Source organism: Acanthaster planci, linkage group LG12 (genome assembly GCF_054643075.1).
Source record: "Acanthaster planci isolate LZ-2023a linkage group LG12, COTS_SCS, whole genome shotgun sequence".
Classification (NCBI taxonomy): domain Eukaryota; kingdom Metazoa; phylum Echinodermata; class Asteroidea; order Valvatida; family Acanthasteridae; genus Acanthaster; species Acanthaster planci.
The window spans coordinates 1,785,372-1,803,883 of NC_141788.1; the positions used below are offsets into that span (position 1 = coordinate 1,785,372).

Genomic DNA, 18,512 nt, shown 5'->3' on the forward strand with positions numbered 1-18,512 from the left:
TTATTCCCAATAGATCCTATTCAGCTGCCAATGACTAGTTTTGATAACGTTATCATCGAACCACTCTTTTCTTCAAAACATCAAAAATATGCACCGAAAATATATGAATAAATCAACAAATACAACAAAAAAGTGCAGGGAACCTCTGCAATCTGGCTTTGGAACCCTTTCTTGCAAGTCATTCATGTGTATATTTATTGTTCAGATAGTACAAATACATTACTCCAATGCAATCAGAAAGTGAACTTGGCGTTGCAAGTGTAGCACGTCATTCAGCGGGAACAGGCCAGTCTCAAACGGAACATACATAACAGCGCGTTGAATATGGCGACATTGAGGTCCGACATTTGATAACATTATTCCCTGACTCCAATACTACTCCTGTCGTGGACCCAAAGACGTCATGGTATCATCAACGATGTTCCACCCTTGTGTGACCATAATTTCACTGGTTTTCGTCGTTTTAAACAAAGGTAAATGAAATAATGTGTTTCAAAATAACATGACGACAACCCGGAAAAAGCGCAGATTAGGCAAAACCTTCTCGTTGTAGTGCGTGTATTTAGTTTTGGTCTATCTTATGCTCATTCTTTGCTTTTTCCTATGTACACAAGTTGATTGTTATGTTGTTACTAGCCGTTTTAGCGGGAACAAATGTGCACAAGGCTCTTGAAGTGATTGTAATGAGCTAACCAGCTTCGAATCCAGGACTTCTACGCATGCAAACTCTTCTGGTGTTATCTAGCATTTGTACTACAAAATACAACACGTTTTTCTAAACGTTGGAAATGCATTAAAGAAGTGGAACAGCATACAAATCGTCAGTTAAAATGACAAAATCGTTGGCTGAAAATTTAAAGAAATTTAAAAGCGATAGAGAGACCTACAACTATACTCATAATTTTGAAGGCTTTTATTCACTGCTGGCAATGCGACGTCCCACACGCCAACTTCAAAATGGCTTCCGTGTCATTGGTAACCAAATAAACCAGGTTTTTTCCATCATTTCTGCAGCACTATAAGAAATTAAGTCGCTCTCCTTTCACAAAGACTTGTGACAGCTGCAAAGTAAAAAGCAATCTAAACACTGAATTTTATGGATTGCTGGGCTTTGCCCTCAGTTAATTGTGTATTTATTTGGGGAAATATGTTTGAGGTATTAAACAGGTTCCTGCATTACGTGCGTAGTTAAAAAACTGTAACAACATGCAAAGTATATTTAAAGAAGTGCGGGCAAATTCACTGAAGTAGATTTCGAAACTTCAACCGTGCTACAGCTTTTGATAGCAAGGTATTTCAGCTTTGATACGAAGACCACAATCTTGTACAAATCTATTGAAAGCTAACAAATTATAGAAGTTAATGAAATTCGATTGTGCTTCTCTTCATTTCTTGGGAATATTATGATGGTGGACAGTGGCAAAAACTAACAAATAATTTTCAACTTTCATATTAGGCCTGGCCCTCGATATCGTTGGTAAGCCAGCAAGTCAGAGCACAACTTACGATGACTCTGGGAGTGCAAGCAGTGCAGTAGACGGAGATGATGCCACGATTTCCCACACAAGTAAGTGTTTTAAAATCTCAGAAGCACATAGGGCTCCAGCACCAAAGTGATTATGTAACCTATAAGTCCACCTCTTTTAAAATTGCTCCTCGTAAAATTAAACCATTTGACGCCAAATTTAAAATGCCCCCCATCCACAATGCATGTTATACGAACCATGTGCACCCACAGCTCTCATTAATAGGTACTGAAGGACTGTTTGAAAAACCGTCCTGAAAAGATTTATAAAGCAGAGGTTTTTTAATTCAAAACAAATTTTGGATACTCCTATATACTAAAACATCTTTATTATTTTTTCTTTCGAAGGCATTCCTCTTTAGAAGATACCCGGCTGTAACTACCGTGTGCACATTAGCAATTTGGGGATCTATAATAGCTGCTTGACTTCAGGGCTCTATTAAGGTTGATGGGGAGCTAGTTTAGATTGACTTCAACTTAGTCAGTGTATTTGTGGTGTCACAACTTTATTTAGCTGTTATGGGATTCTGAGTAGGCCTTCGTAAAAGAAAAAGTCACATCAAACACAACCATGCTGTCCGAGTTCTGAATTTCAAGCTATTAAGTGTCAATTCTCGCTTAGCTCTGACATGTCACTTCCGGAATCTTTCAGCAGTCTGTGGAACAGTTAGTGGAACACTTTGAAAGTGGGCGGCTCCCTTTACAAATGGAAAAAAATTACAAAAAGGGGAATTTTCTGTTAAAGTACACTTTTACATTGACAGCAGGGTACCATAATACCCTGTTTGGGCCTGACCTCAGTATCGGACGGCCAGGCCCTGGCTTTATGGATAAGGAATACTCCATGTGGAAATAATGACAACACTTTGAGGATGCATTCCAGTATAAAGTGACATGACTTGAAAGATGCACGCTCATTATCTAAGGCACTACTTATCCGATTGGTTTTTAATGTCTTTGTAGTAATTTGTAATACAGCTATGACATTCTGAATTTTCAAGTGTCACAAGACACCATAAGGGTATAATCTTTTTCAGGTTACTATCTAATGAAATATATATATCCCATCAAAATGTATACTGTCTCATTTTTAGGGGGAAGTCCCCTTTAAAATGCAGCTATATACACACCAGTTTTGATAACACACGGAAATACGACTTTCTTTTCCTCGTGGCGAATGAACATGGCCGACACAAACCTGTTTGTGACGCTGTTTCAATCCTTGCACTTCCATGCCAATGTCTTCATTCACTTACAACTTTTATTAATCGTTTACAGTGGTAGGATACATTTTTAATTAAAATCCCCATCCACCATTTAAGCTGTGCCCAAACCATCACAGCTGTTTGAGACCTCTTGGACAGTACAAGATTGGAGGGACATGTACAAAAGGGTCTCTCCTATGTTCCGAATTCCAGGGGTTGTATATTTAAATGGAACTCTATCAATAAGATAAAACTGCCCTCAAAATAAATCCGCTGGGAGATGTTTTCTCACCTAATCGCTTTCTTTCAAGACAAGTGTAACGTACCGAAATCGTTTCTTTTTTTTCAAACACTCTCAACAAGCATCGATTTAGTCCAAGTTCATTATTTGTGTAACGTTTGTTTCAACGTCATTTCGTCAGAGTGTGCTGGCTTTGGAGACCATTGGTGGAAGGTTGATCTCCAGGCGATCTACTGCTTGACAAAAATCACTGTAGTCAACAGGCGAGATTGCTGCGGTGAGATTGTCAGAAATCTTCTTTTTCACCTTCACTTGCAACTGCTTTCAATTCTAACCCAGCTAATAACACACATATGCACACCCAAACAATCATGCACTTTCTGTTCCGATTTTCTGCCCTAATTACATGCATGTTTTATTTCTTTGTGAAAAAAATGAGAATCTAATCAAAGATATAATAAATTTGAGCCAACTGACCTCTTCATTAAATGAAATTTTGACACACCATCTTTCCATTCATCCTTCCAATCGGGAATTGAAAGCGATCCCCAATTTACTGGCTTTGGTCCGCCATCAAAGAGTTCATTATCAACTTACCTTGAACTTAAGTTTCGTTTAAACGGACGGAATATAGTTGTGATTTCATTGAAAGTTCAAACCTTATTATGTTGTTACAGTCACAAAACTAATCAAACATTACTGTCTTAAGGTCGGATTGCGAACCAAATTTTGGGCAGGGGAATTTCAGAGGAAGCGATTTTTTTTTTATTCTGGGGCTAGATAGTTGAAAATTTCTTCACATAAAGGTAATCCTTTATGGCCTCTCCTTGTAGAAAGGGGGAGGGTTTGCATGCTTTTCGGAGGTAGGAAAGTGAATTGTCCCCCAAATCGCCTTCTCTTCATTTTACTACACATCTGGTCATAGAAGAGGGTCCTCGCCACCCCCATTTTGTCTCCTCGTTCCGAAATTGCAGTCGACATTCATGCTTCTCTTGCACAATGTACGGACCAAAATTAAACGATTTTTTGGACATACTTAAGCCTTGAAATTTAAAACGGAAGGTGCAAGCCAATGTGAGAAAGCGGCAAAAAAGATGTAAGCCTAATAACTTTCTTGCGAATAAATGCACCACTCATATACTGAGGGATTGTGTGAAGAAAGGATTATTTTTGTCAAAAGGAATTTTTTATTTGTTCAATTTTTTCATCTTCAATATTCTGTGAATGTGTTACAGTGCCATTCTCTACACTCCTCTTTGCAGTAATCCCCTTACGTATACTTGTCATGGGGATGTTGAGTTTGTTCAAGATTTTAAATATTTCATATTACAAATCAAGGATGGAGATTGACAGACGCTGTGGTGCGAGCCGGGTTAGACTCATCCAATTTTTCGCAGAACACAATGATAGGCTCAGTCTCCACTGGTCAAGCTACCAATGGAGCAGTGATTGATTTCATGGTGGACCCGGTAGTCTTCGCTCGATACATCAGTGTGCAACTGTCTGACGGCTATAATGTATGTCTCCATATTGCTGAGGTCAGAGTTGAGGCGTCGCCTAACTGCGGTACGTACGTGTATGCTTAACATAATCTTTAGTAAATGAGTTAAGGAAACTTTATTTCACATTCATATCGGAAAAATGTAAACCTCTGGAACTCAGCAACCGTGGGTACATTAGCATAATTAAAGTTAATTAACTTCATTTTGTTTTCCATAAATCTTGTTGTAAACACTAGGATATGCTATGCTTACATTGCAGTTTATAAGGTGTTCATGTTGTAATGAGAACTCTAAGGGAGAGAGTTCATTTTACACTCGCTCGAATCAACATCTAAATCTTTCTGTACAAGTGTCTGATTTGCCATTCGTATCTAAAAATACAATCACTGACTAAATGAACCGGGAAAGGTCATCTGCCTATCGGTCTTCCTTTGATGTTGGTATCTGCACTGACGCAAAATATTACAGAACATATTACAAACTATCATTTTTAATACAAAGCAGGCCTACAACACGTTTGTAGACTTTGAAAATACGTAAAAGAAGAGGAACAGCATGTCAATCGACAGTTAATTAAAAAGAGAAAATCATCGGTTGAAATTTAAAGAAGAGAATCCACACAAGAAGACAATAGACAGAACCCTGAACTACAACTAGTCTATCTTTTGAAGACTTGTATTCATTGCTGGAAATGCGACGTCGCACACGCAAATTTCAAAATAGCTACCGCGTTATGTGTATATAAACAAGGTTTTTCCCATCGTTCCTGCTGCAGTGTGAAACATTAAATCGCTTTCCTTTCACAAAGACGTTTGACATATGCAAAGTTAAAAGCAATCTCAAACATTGAATTTCAAGCAGCGATTTCTGCAGGACTTTGTCCTCTGTTTAAGTTTTTTTATTTCATAAAATTTGTTTGAATCGGAGTTTGAGAGCACACTGCGGATTTCTAAACTTCAACAGTGCAGCAGCGTTTGATTGAAAAGTATTTTCACCAATGATACGGTGGCCCCACACCTGTAGAAAATTACTGAAAGCTTACGAACAATTAAGAGCTGACGATACCAAGACACAATAAATGGTATAAAGTTGTATATTTACGACTTGGTCTGTAATAGATAAGGTTGTACTTCTCTACACTTGGAAATATCATTACGTCATTATGTGCGGTGGCAAAACTAACAAATAATTTTCAACTTTCATGTTAGGCCTGGCCCTCGATATCGTTGGCAAGCCTGCAGATCAGAGCACAACTTACAATAACGCTGTAGCAGGTTTGGCAGTTGACGGAAACGATCGCACGGCTTCCCATACAAGTAAGCGACTCCACATCCAAAAGACTGTTGCCTTCCCCCAACAAAATGATTGTAAAACCTCTAATATGTCCACCTCTTTCAAAGTTGCTCCAAGTCAAATTATTTCACTTGACTAAAAATTTAAAATGTCACCCACACACAGTGCTTGTTTATAAGTCAAGTGCACCCACGGCTCTCATTAATAGGTACTAAAGGGCAGTTATGAAGAAGAATTTGTAGCATTTAAAGTTTGGAAAACTTGGGAAGATTGATAAATTAGATTTTTTTATTCTTTAAACAAATTTCAAAATTCGAAAAAAATTCTGGCAAAGAAGAGCTTAACATTGACGCAAGGTCATTATAATACACTGTGCACACATTTTCCCAGATGGCCTAGCCCTGGATTTATATGGGAACGGAATGCTCTACATGGAAGTAATGACAACGCTTTGAGGATAAATTCGTGTATCAGGTGACATGACTTGAAAGATACACACTTAAGAGGCAGATATCTCACGAACTACTTATCCGATTGGTTTTAATGTAGTGATGTGTTACACTTTGACATCATTCTGAATTATTCATATGTTGCAGGACACCATCATAAGGGTTAAATTTTTACAGGTTACCGTCTAATGAAATATACATCCCATCAAAATGTGTACCGTCTCATGTTAAGGCGTGAAGGCCCCTTAAAATACATATCAATGGGCCAGTTTTATAACATGCAGAAACACTATTGTCGTTTTGCAAGGGAATGAACATGGCCGACACAAACCTGTTTGTGGAGTGAAAACATGCTGTTTCAATCCATGTACTGCCATCTAAATGTCTTTTTTTACAATTCTATTAATCGTTTACAGTGGTAACATACATCTTTCGTGAACCTCCTCATCCACCAAACCAAGGCCGTGCCCAAATGACCTCTCAAACCGTACAAAACTGGAGGAACACGTACAAAGGGTCTTTGCATGTTCTCAATTCTCAGGGGTGGAACACAGGAATTCGTAATAAATACTTTGTATAATGTGTTGATATTTAAATGGAACTCCATCATTAACTGCCCTCAAAAGTCAATCCTGTGGGAGATGTTTTCTGACCCAGCTGTTTTCATTCAACACAGTGTAGAAGTACCGAATTTTCAAAGCATTTTTACATAATTAGAAGTCTCATTAAGTATCGATTTAGTCCAAGTTCATTATCAGTGTAACGTTTATTTCAATGTAATTTCGTCAGAGTGTACGGGCTTTGGAGACCATTGGTGGAGGGTGGATCTCCAGGCAATCTACTCTTTGAGGAAAATCACTATTGTCAACAGAGTACAATGCTGTGGTAAGATTTTCAGAAATCGTCTTCAAAATCACCCGCTGCACAGGCCTCACTTATAAGTAGCGGTGGGTAGTCGGATCGGGAGTCAAAATTTGCTAACAGTGCGCCATCTGTTTCCCTTTAATGACAGAAATTCATGTTGGTTTACGGTCACCTCTGAAACCTAGCTAGCAAACCTCTTTGTGGCATGTCGATATGAACACCTCAACAATCATGCAATGTCTACTCCGACATTTTGCATCAATTACACGCATGTTTTATGTCTTTGTGAAAAGATGAAAATCTAATGGAAGATTTAATGAATGTCAGACAACGAATGGATCTTCACTGAATGGAATCTTGACACAGCATCCTTTCATTTTGAACTTTTATTAAAATCGTGAATTTAAGGGGAGTCTTAATTAACTTGTTTTGGTCTGATATCACAGAGTTCAATGTACACAAACCCTGAACCTCAACTTCATTTAAACGGATTTAGTAGTAAATTCAAGTTCAATACATATTTTGTGACAGTCATAAAATAATCAAACATAATTGTCGATTTCCTACGGTAGTTTTGCGAACCAAATTTGGGAAAAGGGCAAAATCTTTCGTTTCTTATTCTCTTGGAGCCAAAAATTTTGATTTTAGAAATTTCTTCACGTAAAAGTAGCCTTTTCTGACATTTCTATAGGGTAGAAAAGGGTCAGGGAAGTGAATTCTCTTCCAAATCGCCCTTTCTCCATTTTCCTACACATCTGATCATAGCAGAGGGTCCTCAATACCCCCATTTTGCCTCCTCAATCAGCCATTGCAGTCGACGTTCATGCTTCTCTTGCACAATATACTCTACAGAATCAAAGCGACATTTTTGCATCCTTAAGCCTTGAACTTAAAATTGGTGTAAGAAATTTTAGAAAGCACCGCAAAAGATTTCAGTTTAATAACTTAATTTGCGGGAAAAAATCCATCAGCTGTAAGCGTTGGGATTGTGTGAAAAAAGGATTATTCATGTCAACTCAAAAAGGTCACTTAATTCAACTTTTTAACTAGTTTGTGATATTACATATGCGGGGGGGAATTAAGCGGTGCTGTGGTACGAGCCGGTTTTGGGCCCATCAGATATCTCACAGAACACAATGATAGGATCAGTCTCCTCTGGTCAAGAGATCTATGAGACTTGTGCTATACTAGTATTTTGCATTTAGATTATAAGAAAACATAATTGATGTAAGCGGTGCGGGAGGCTGGTTAGTCCTCAGGAGGATACTCTATCACACGTTTCCGTGCTCTCATATCACTATTAATCTAGTCACAATTATCTGGTTTTCAATGTTTTATCAACATTTCAGTATTACGTTTTAGGTATTTACATGAAAATAAATGTACGCGGTGCTGTTCTCGAGACAAGTCAGATAAGAATCCCTGTCTCAGAGCCGTTTTATTTGGAAGGACTAATGCAGTTTTGTTTGTTGCACTATTTGCACATGCAGGGGGTAGATTGGCAGGTGCGGTAGTACGAGCCGGTTTGGACCCATCAGATTTCTCACAGAACACGAGAATAGGATCAGTCTCGTCTGGTCAAGCTACCGATGGAGCAGTGATTGATTTCATGGTGGACCCGTTCGTCTCCGCTCGATACGTCAGTGTGCAACTGTCTGAAGGCAACCGTGTATGTCTCCATATGGCTGAAGTCAGGGTTGAGGCGGCTAATTTCAGTATGTATGCTTATTCATAACGTTCAGAACACGAGTGTAGGACACTTTATTTCACAATCACATTCGCATCCGAGAAAACAAATATCTTAATGCCAACAACTACAGACAAATGGATTAATTAATCCAGGTAAAGTTTATTTAATAATAAACTTTATTGTCCTCCGTGAATCATGCTTTAACGGCAACAGGCCATTGTCAAACCCTGAAACAAGAGGGAAAGAATTTCGAAAGTTAATATAAAGATTGTTCGGTGTTCATTTCGTGAAGAGCACTCAACCCAAAAGTGCTCAATTTACACTTGCTAGAGCAAGCATCCGACTCTTCGTGGTACAAAGTGTCTTATTTACAGTCAGGTCAGTGTGTTATATTCAGTCAATTAATCAACAGGAAAAGATTATGTGCCCATCGTTTTTATTTGGATTCCAGTTTTTTTACTGACGCAAGCACCAATAAATTCTACGAGTGTAGCAGTCAGCTGGTCTCCGGTGCCCAATGCAGATCATTACAGCGTGCAATATGCTCTGAGTAACAGAGATGACTGCGAACCCATTACCCCATTGGAGTATACTCCTCACTGCGAGTGTCAGGGAAGCCAAACTACCTTATCCCCCCTGATACCAAACTCTGAGTACAGTGTACAAGTCAAGGCTCGAGTCAACGGTAGCTACGGATCAGTAGCAACAATACGCATCACAACTGGCTCAGCGGGTATGACAACTGATGTCAGCCGGAATTCATTCGTCTTACAAATTAACCTAGATTTTTGCAATAAACTGAGCCTTTGTCAGTGATTTTTATGGTCCCATTACAAATCAGAAGCAGCTTAAACGGATAACAAGATTTCTTCTTACCTGTTACTGTGAGGTTTAAATATCATCATCGAACAAACATTCTGAAAAGATATATTGTGTAAGTTTGTTTGCATTTAAATAGAACTTCTTGGGGAATTTAATATTGCAGCACCAAATGGACCACCAACCATGGTTAGAGTTTCTTCCATTGGCCCACACAGCCTCACTTTCACCTGGAGCCCTCCATCGTGTGGAGACCGAGGTGGTACCATCCTAGGATACGATTACCAGCTGAATGATCGATCGGGTACTACTGACCAAGGAACAGCTCAAGTCACAGTAAATGAACTTCTCCCCTTCACTAATAACAGTTTCCGAGTTGCTGCAAGGAACAATGTTGGGCCTGGACCCTACAGTCGGACTGTAATTACAATGACACTGGAAGCAGGTACTTTATTTTCTCTATTTATCGATTTGTGCCTGATCTTAAATTTAAAGGAATTTCTAACTCAAAGCGGAAAATCTTTTTCCCAATCTTTGGCATGATTATTTCTGATTATGATTTTCTCTTTCATTTTGTCAGAGCCAACAGTTCCATTAAACATTCACATCCAGTCAGTGGACAACGTTTCTGTCATTCTCGAGTGGTCTGAACCAGACCCTCCAAATGGAGTTATCACACACTACAATGTTCGCTACTGGAAGAGTGGACAATTGGAATCTATCGAGAATGACACTGATTTGGTGCAATCGATTCATCATGTGACGGGCCTCAAAGCCAGTACTACATACCTATTTCAGGTTATTGTATTTTCTGAGTCAGCATAACACTATCAATGAAACTTGGGTTATCGTGCTACAGCGTCTCTGTAAAAGTTATCACTGAAAGGCCAAGTAAAAACATCATAACCCAACTCCTTTAAGCTGAATTATCATCTATTTGCATATTAACCAAGTGCACACACTTATCACTTAAACTAGTTTTGCGACCTGTATTGGATTTTACATTATTATGATGAGTTTTTATGCTTTTGAAGATGACACGTTTCATTTGAAACATCCAGTGAGTAGAAAGAAACAATTAGCCCACGAAAATCAAATCAGATAATAATGGCCTTTTCTGCTAACGAGAACGAAATAATAAGGAAAAACTCGATGCGGTTATTATGCCGGTTGATTAAGAAAACACGTGTGATCACATATCATACTAATTACAAGATAAGAAATATGTTTCCTAGAGCCTAGTTTGTACAACTGAAGGTACAAACCAATTTATGTTAAATGCGTTATCAATGTCCATTTTTTCAGTTCTTTTTTTTCTAGCAAGCCCTAAGCTCATTTCTAGTTTACGTGTTATAACGGTAAGAAGTAAAACACTATAGTAATAACTGAAACGAAGATTGAAACTGAAATCTGGATATTTTTGAAAGTTTCTTTTTAACGAATTTTCAGGTGCAAGCTGTGACATCACCTGGTGCTGGCCCTTGGAGTGAAGCTATCAATGCAACGACAGCAGTTGGAGGTAGAAAACAAAATCGGCCATTTTTTTGCATTTTGCTTGATTCGCAACGCCAGTTTGTGACAATCCTCTCCATGGTATTCCATTACCTGCTGTATCAGATTCGATCTCCTTCCTTACAGTTCCCGGACCAATTCGAAACCTGACTCATACGGAGAGAACACAAACGTCCATCACCTTGTCGTGGCATTCACCTCTTGAACCGAGAGGGCCCATCACTGGTTACATAGTACGTATATTCGTTTTATATTGGAGGAGGAACCGTTGCGAAGAGCAGTCATAAGACTGGTAAAACCTCTTCTGGGCTTAACAGGTTACATTTGTAGAAATGAATTGGACACACTCATGTCTATACAGTGGCTCGGTCGAGGGATGTTTACCTATCCTTATGATATCACAAAGATCAGTTATTTCACACTTCTAACTTTTATATCTTGCAGGTAGAGTACAGGATTTTAGAGAGGCCTTCTCAACCGGACCTAACTTCAGAAGACACATACCACAGCAGCGAAGCTCAAAGATCACCCTTTCTTCAAGACAACCTCAGCCCTGGCACGAAATATGAGTTCAGGGTCTTGGCAAGAAATGAAATATTTCAGGGAACTCACGATCAAATCCTGAAAGTGTATACTAAGCCAGTGACAGGTAAATTGGTGCTGTAAAGTGTTATCCTTTTGTTGAAGTTTGAAAAAGGGACGGTTTTCTGAACACAAAAATTGATTCGACATTATTCTTTGAAGTCATTTTTCCGTGTCCCTTCTTTTCGATACGTTCTGGGACAACTGATCAATTAACCTGTTTCTCCCCGTAGACTTGCCTCCTCCGACACAACCTACAACGTATCCGAAGAAAAACACGGATTCTACCGTAACAATTGGTCTTGCGACACTTGTCTCTGACGATACGGATGTCAGGTAAGAATGAACTTCTTCCTCGTAGGCATGCTATCAGCAGAAAGGGATACACTGGTGAAAGTGTGAGCATGACTTCTGTTGTTATCTGAACACACTGTTGTTGATTGTAAACGAGCTTCACGAAAACTAAATCTAGTACAAAAGATGTTTGTTTTTTCGGTTTGCGTAACCCATACTAGAATTTCGGAATCGGAAAATACTACTGCACGAAAGAATTGTTTGTCGATTTTTTTTAACATAGGAGAATTTTGTAATTCATAAATGCAATAGACATGAGCATTGCGACAAAAAATCACATCACATAAACTTTTTAGATTTAAAGCCAACATTTTTGACTGTGAAATTTTTTTACTTTGAACAGATTTTCATTCAGATTTTATCGTATTTAAGCGTTTAATTATTAATTATTATGTAACATTGTAGTTCTCAGTGTACTTTAAGTACTTAGTACACAACTATGAAGACTTCCTCCACAGTTCCTACGTGGTTCACATCAAGAAGACCTCTCCATCCAAAGCTAAGAGGGAGGCTTTGAATGTAACGCACTACGAGGACTCACCTGATGACTATATAGCAGCAGAGATATCCAAGCAGAACTTAAGCGAGAAATTTGTAGTAGGAGACAATCAAACCTATGGAATGTACAGGAATGCACCACTGCAAACAGGCGCCACTTATGACATTCGGGTCGGATCGGTTAGTCGAGGAAATGACCAAGTAAGTTTGGCCAACAGTCTTTTTCATATTTATGGCAAGGTGTGAAGTTGCTAAAATATATTATAACATGCTTTCTCACTTAGGCCTATTAAAATCCGATCAGCAGGCTTCGAGTACACCCTTTAGAGACGGAATGTTCTTACTTTCGATAAAATGCTATGTGAAACAGTGATTCCGTATTTAAGTTGTTTCGACCATTGCAGTTATATCGAAGGTGGAACTATTATGAATGAAACTTTAATAAAATCATATATCAAGTGACGATTTCATTCATTTGCACTTTTAGGAGGTCTTTGTGTCCTATTCTATGCCGATAAGCGTAAGAGGTAAATTTTATTTTCCCTACATGATGAAATGTTATTTGCAGTTTCACTACTTCCGTTCAAACAGTGTTTTTCATTCTTGCTTTTCGTCTTTCCGAAAGGTTGGCATGAAGTTTGATGATGTTTGAAGAAACAAAAACTTGACACAAATCTCAGACGGGAAACATAACAAAAGGAACACTCGTCCGAAAATCAAAAAGGACGAATATGAAAACAACAAGCAAAAGGAGTTTAAAATAACTTAAACTGGCAATCTCTCAATGCTATTCTTGCCTTATATTTCACGGAGCCTATTTGAAGTTTAATAATAATTACTTGTCGGTGAAAGAAACAATCAGTTGTAACTTCTTGCTGCAAAAGGCTTTCTCCTCCTGTCTCCATCTAGCACATTCAATGTTTTAATATGTTCATGTTATTTCAATCAAAGTCGAGCAGTATTCTCCAAACCCATCAACGGGACCATCATCTTCCGCTGTAGTTCCAGCTGTCGTAGCTGTCTTCGTCATAGTGGTTATATCCCTGCTCATCACGATAGTGGTTTACAAACGGTAATATTTCATTATGTAGACTGGTGCTTTCCCTGCCGAAAAGATGTCACTTTGTCGAAAAACAACCGAAAATCATTCCAAACGAAATCAGACTTTTCAAATAGTGGCACAAATACCTGTTTTTCTTAATGCAAAGAAAGGGTTAGGCCTTCTTATCATTGTGGAAGTTTGGGCATATTTCAATATTAAGTTAAAACCCTCAGACATTGATAACTCTTCCAAAAGCACAATTCCTATCAACTTTTTAGAATGAAGAAAATTTCCTCTTTTTTAGAAGACAATTTCAGCAAGCCAAAAAGCAGACGGATATTGACGGAAAAGGGCAGCCCGCAAATATGTATCGGGGAAATAAAGGTAGGGCGATTTTTCTCTGGTATAGGGAGCATGAGATTCTGTTTCGTCTATCACGCCCTTTCATCTATTCAGGCTCATTTTTATTCGTGCGTTCAATAAGAAAAAAAAGCTCAAGAACTGTAAAAAAAAATGTTTTCATGGCCTACAGAGGAATCTGAGCAACCTGCGGAATCTTTGCCCAATCTTCACATCAATGTCAACAAACCAGGTGCGACTTGTGACTCTCCTTCCACGAGAAAGCCAAAACCTTTGCCCAAACCACGACAACAAGACACCAACTTGTCCAAAGCAAGTCATACCCAGGAGGCACCCAAGCCATTCACTCCAATTCCACCTGTTCGTATCGAGCACCTGGCGGAATATATTCACATGAAGGAGTCGGCAGAGGAAAAGGGGTTCGAGGCTGACTACAAGGTATGGTTTCTGCAGACTCTGTCATAGAAATCAGTATTACATGCTTTTGGCATCGTCTAAGAGTTGTAATTCCATCTTCGTGTCATTTCTTCGCGTCATCTACTTTTTCCGTCCAAAGGATAAAGCTGTTAACATATCACCAAATGATTTAGTAACCATTTACAAAATGAACTTCCATGTCAATGCAATGATGTCGTTGGCAGATATACACAAAGATCTCAGCTGTTCCTATGTAAATGTTGAATTACAAGAAAGTTAAAGGTCAGTATAATGTTGAAAACTAAACCTTTGAAAGGTTTTTCTGATAAGAGTTTCTTTGTCGGGTAGCAGGCAAAAAAGATTAAGCAAACTTTCCTGATGAATTATTTTCCAGACTCTTCCAAATTCCCAGTTGCATCCGTGGATAGTCGCCTCCAAACCAGAAAACAGACAGAAGAATCGCTACGTAAACGTCGTTGCTTGTAAGAACTAAAGTTAACGAGTGTTCTAGAATGTTATCATTGGAACAACGACTGTATCTACCATACTTTGATCAATGAACCATTACACAGTCTAGAAGACACTGGCATGTTAAACTGATGTTGAACAGCAACACTCTGAAAATGTGATCGTAACATATACTCTCTGTACGTCAAGAACAGGCATCTCAGTTGATAAAATACTTTTTAGTACTTGTTTACATCTCCCCCTTGCTGCTGAGTATACCTGTTTATCTGGGTTTTTTCCATTTCTAGATGATCACTCTCGCGTAGTGTTGGAACCAATGGAGGGTGATCCTCACTCTGATTACATTAATGCTTGCTACATCGATGTAAGTAGAGTGTCAATATAACGAACGTTTCGGTCCTCAATCATTTTGTGTGGATGTCTGAACTGCTCAGATTCTACCTTTTCTTTCTCTTTTTTGTTATTGGTAGGTAACCGACAAGAACCGATCCTAAACATCGCCAAACAAAACCAAAACCGATCCAATCTGAAGCAATTTATGTTCGATTTGCACAAAACTGGAAAACATATCGTGGAATTTAATCTCATCAGGGTATGTTCACTAGACAAAAATATTTGCAGCTTCAACATTTTTAGGGACATAGGCCTTTCTGACTTCAGTTTATTCATTTGCAGGGATACAAGAAAGAGAACGAGTACATAGCAAGCCAAGGTAAACTCGCTGTCTGTGAGTTAAATGTAGAGTCTATACCTTCATTGGACCACCCTTTTGATTTATGTCATAAGTATCAAACTGTAACTATTCCGCTAATTTGATGAATCTACAGGACCTAATAAAGCTTCACTTCGAGACATTTGGAGAATGGTGTGGCAGTTGGATGTAGATAAAATTGTCATGCTGACAAATCCGGTGGAGAACGGCAAGGTAATCATTAACTCTGCCTTAGTTTAGAAACTGGATAAAAAACTTTACCGCTTTGTAGAACGTTAAGTACATGATAAATAAAATGTCACGTCGTCCCATTATATGTTTTGGAAAAAATCCATATTTGAGTTGTGTTTTATTTTTAATCGAATTAATTTAGCCGTTTTATGAAAAAGACTCAGTGATCACATGTACTTATTAATACACGGAGTGTTTTTCCACTGAAGGTAAAGTGTATGCAGTATTGGACCAACACCAGCCCTGCAACGTACGCGGATATTGTGGTGACAATGGACAAAGAAGAGGTCCTCCTAGATTACAGCATTCGTGATTTCAGCATTCATCAGGTAACAAATGTTACTGCATTAGACTGTTAACCTTTTCTCACTCCAATAATAATTACAATATTGGTCGTGCAGAACCAGATGGCGAAGACCAAATTCTTTTAAGATGCCTGGTGTATACTTAGGTTGGAAGCAAGAATATGAGATTGGTGCGGCAGTTTCACTACACCAGCTGGCCTGACATGAAGCCACCAGAATACCCAACCCCACTACTGAACTTCATGCGCGTTGTCAACGCTGATCAAAACCCTGGACGCACCGTCATACACTGCAGGTATAGTTTTTTCAGGATACACTTACTAAACGGCTCACAGTTACGAAAAGAGCACTGCTTATCAAGCAGCACTAGGGCTATAGAAAAACTCAACGTAACGCAATTTTCTTATTTTCTTGCAATCACTTGAAACAAACTAACTACAAGATTTTTAAATTTCAAGTTATTATACAAAATTTTGAAGTGTCGCCAAACTTCCCAATAAATGTACATTCAGCTGGCACAACGCGATTGTTGGACCAAACATAGAAAACCACATTCCGAAACGAAACAAGGTGACTCGTACGTGATACACACCTACAGCACTTTCTTGATGTGCTTCAATTCCAGTACTAGCATTAAGTTACATTCTTTAGGGCTAAATAATTTACTTTGCTTCTACTTCAGCGCTGGAGTTGGGCGCACAGGGACCTACATCGCATTGGATGCGATGTTGAAGCAAATGGCGCAGGAGGGACAAGTGGACGTTCTTGGCTTCGTCTACCAAATGCGACAGAACCGTATCAAGATGGTGCAGACGCCGGTAGGTCTCATACGGTCACAGTAGTTCATACCCAGGATGGGCTTTTGAGCAGCCCTAGTATTTTCCTACCGACTGCATGTTGATAGGGCACAAGTCAAAACTTTTACCAAGTTGAAACTTTCAATAAAAATCTATGGCGACAAGATATAAACAGCATGTAGTAATAAAAACGAAGTGTTCTGTCTGCACACTACTCTACTTGAACTCAAATATTACCAACAAATATGAAAAGAGATGACGGTCCTCATTTGTATATAACCCAAGCCTTCTGGGATATAAGAAATGTACGTTTGTTTGTGCATGCTTTCTTGCCCACCTATAACTTTATCTGCAGGAGCAATACAAGTTTATCTTCGATGCTCTCATGGCATCATCTCTAACTGGTGACACAATCTACCATGCGGATAACTTCAGACAGAAGTTGTCTTTGCTCAAGAAGACAGAGAGAGGCACAAAGGAAACAGGAATGGCAAGACAGTTTGAGGTACGCTCGTAATATGTAGCCGCAGGCCAACCCATCCCATATAACCAGTATGGCCCATAACAACAAAGTGCCCATAAGTACACAATGCACGAGAAATACAATTTCACGTCTACATCTCACATTAAAAAGCATGGAATGTTGGTACCATGGGTACGCAACCTACCACTTCGATAATAAAGCGCAGAAAGGCCTTATCAGGAAAAGGGAACTTACCTTTGCAAATCTCTTGATTTTTCTAGACTTTGGGTAAAGTTAGTGTGTCTCCTAACGGTGGCAGCAGTAGGTCAAAGGCCGCACTGACCTCTGAGAACGTGGAGAAGAACAGGTTCCGTGACTTGGTTCCAAGTAAGATGTGGCGCCGTCCCAAAATTTGTGGCATATTTTTCCTCGGGTTAGCTGTATGAAAAGGACATAATTAAGAACAAATCAAAACGGGAAACCTACAGTCAACAGGTAAAGGTATTGTCAGAGTTTCCTCTGAACAATGTCTCTAATTTGACAATCTCAGCACTGAGGTTACTAAGTGAGTTCAGAGAGCCTGAAAAAATCAACGTGTACGTGAACCCACAACCCTCTGCTTGTTTCTGCAGACGTGTTTAGAAGTTCATGGTTTCCGGTCCAAATCCGACCCAGCTTGGATGTTTTTCTTTAACCATGAAAACCGTGAGAAAAACCGTTCATTTACTGCGGCAACGATGTAGAATGTAGGAAACCCACTCATATTTCCTGTTTTTGTTATTAAATAACGTTGCAGCCGACCGAGCAAGACCATACTTGATGACAAGAGTACATGAAGACGATAACGATTACATCAATGCCAACTTCCTCCCCGTAAGTAGGAGACCTTTTTTACCTCTTCAATCGACAGTTTTTTTAACCTTTTTTCGCACAGGCTAGAGAACTCAAGGCGAAGTCCATAAGCGTAAGTTCAGGAGGGATTTCGTTGTACAGAAGGTAAAAAGGGTAAATGGTAGCGGATATGGAAAGGCCCCAAAACGCACATAATGGATAGGAACCTTGATGCCTCGATTATTGTTGGGCACTACAATAAATAGTTGTCAAATTTGCAGTCCAAACCAATGAAACGTAGTATTGCTTTGTTACCATGCGCAGCACCCTGTGCAGGAATGTTGTCGAAATG

The 18,512-nt window shown here is 39.0% G+C and overlaps 1 protein-coding gene and 1 long non-coding RNA gene across 6 annotated transcripts in view; one reads left to right on the plus strand and one right to left on the minus strand.

The window, feature by feature from the left end:
• LOC147797051 (uncharacterized) overlaps positions 1-18,512 on the minus strand; it is a 106,459-nt gene that overhangs the window by 30,865 nt on the left and 57,082 nt on the right. For all 3 annotated transcript variants that reach the window (XR_015427391.1, XR_015427392.1, XR_015427390.1), the window contains one exon: positions 17,585-17,767. This is a non-coding gene — a long non-coding RNA (uncharacterized LOC147797051). The remainder of the gene's footprint in view (positions 1-17,584; positions 17,768-18,512) is intronic.
• The window catches only part of LOC110982838 (receptor-type tyrosine-protein phosphatase epsilon-like), a 48,112-nt gene continuing 29,820 nt past the window's right edge, over positions 221-18,512 (plus strand). For 2 of the 3 annotated variants that reach the window (XM_087144363.1, XM_022241554.2), the window contains exons 1-29: positions 221-473; positions 1,457-1,567; positions 3,153-3,248; positions 4,310-4,537; positions 5,682-5,789; positions 7,005-7,100; positions 8,570-8,794; positions 9,221-9,502; positions 9,755-10,033; positions 10,169-10,386; positions 11,038-11,107; positions 11,227-11,333; positions 11,545-11,749; positions 11,916-12,018; positions 12,495-12,735; positions 13,022-13,061; positions 13,486-13,606; positions 13,881-13,960; positions 14,109-14,374; positions 14,748-14,835; positions 15,109-15,185; positions 15,497-15,533; positions 15,649-15,746; positions 15,974-16,093; positions 16,216-16,364; positions 16,752-16,887; positions 17,222-17,371; positions 17,611-17,716; positions 18,126-18,202. In XM_087144363.1, the coding sequence (XP_087000489.1) occupies positions 404-473; positions 1,457-1,567; positions 3,153-3,248; positions 4,310-4,537; positions 5,682-5,789; positions 7,005-7,100; positions 8,570-8,794; positions 9,221-9,502; positions 9,755-10,033; positions 10,169-10,386; positions 11,038-11,107; positions 11,227-11,333; positions 11,545-11,749; positions 11,916-12,018; positions 12,495-12,735; positions 13,022-13,061; positions 13,486-13,606; positions 13,881-13,960; positions 14,109-14,374; positions 14,748-14,835; positions 15,109-15,185; positions 15,497-15,533; positions 15,649-15,746; positions 15,974-16,093; positions 16,216-16,364; positions 16,752-16,887; positions 17,222-17,371; positions 17,611-17,716; positions 18,126-18,202 (3,984 nt within the window). In that variant the 5' untranslated portion in view covers positions 221-403. The remainder of the gene's footprint in view (positions 474-1,456; positions 1,568-3,152; positions 3,249-4,309; positions 4,538-5,681; positions 5,790-7,004; positions 7,101-8,569; positions 8,795-9,220; positions 9,503-9,754; positions 10,034-10,168; positions 10,387-11,037; positions 11,108-11,226; positions 11,334-11,544; positions 11,750-11,915; positions 12,019-12,494; positions 12,736-13,021; positions 13,062-13,485; positions 13,607-13,880; positions 13,961-14,108; positions 14,375-14,747; positions 14,836-15,108; positions 15,186-15,496; positions 15,534-15,648; positions 15,747-15,973; positions 16,094-16,215; positions 16,365-16,751; positions 16,888-17,221; positions 17,372-17,610; positions 17,717-18,125; positions 18,203-18,512) is intronic. The other variant, XM_087144362.1, reaches the window with a different exon arrangement.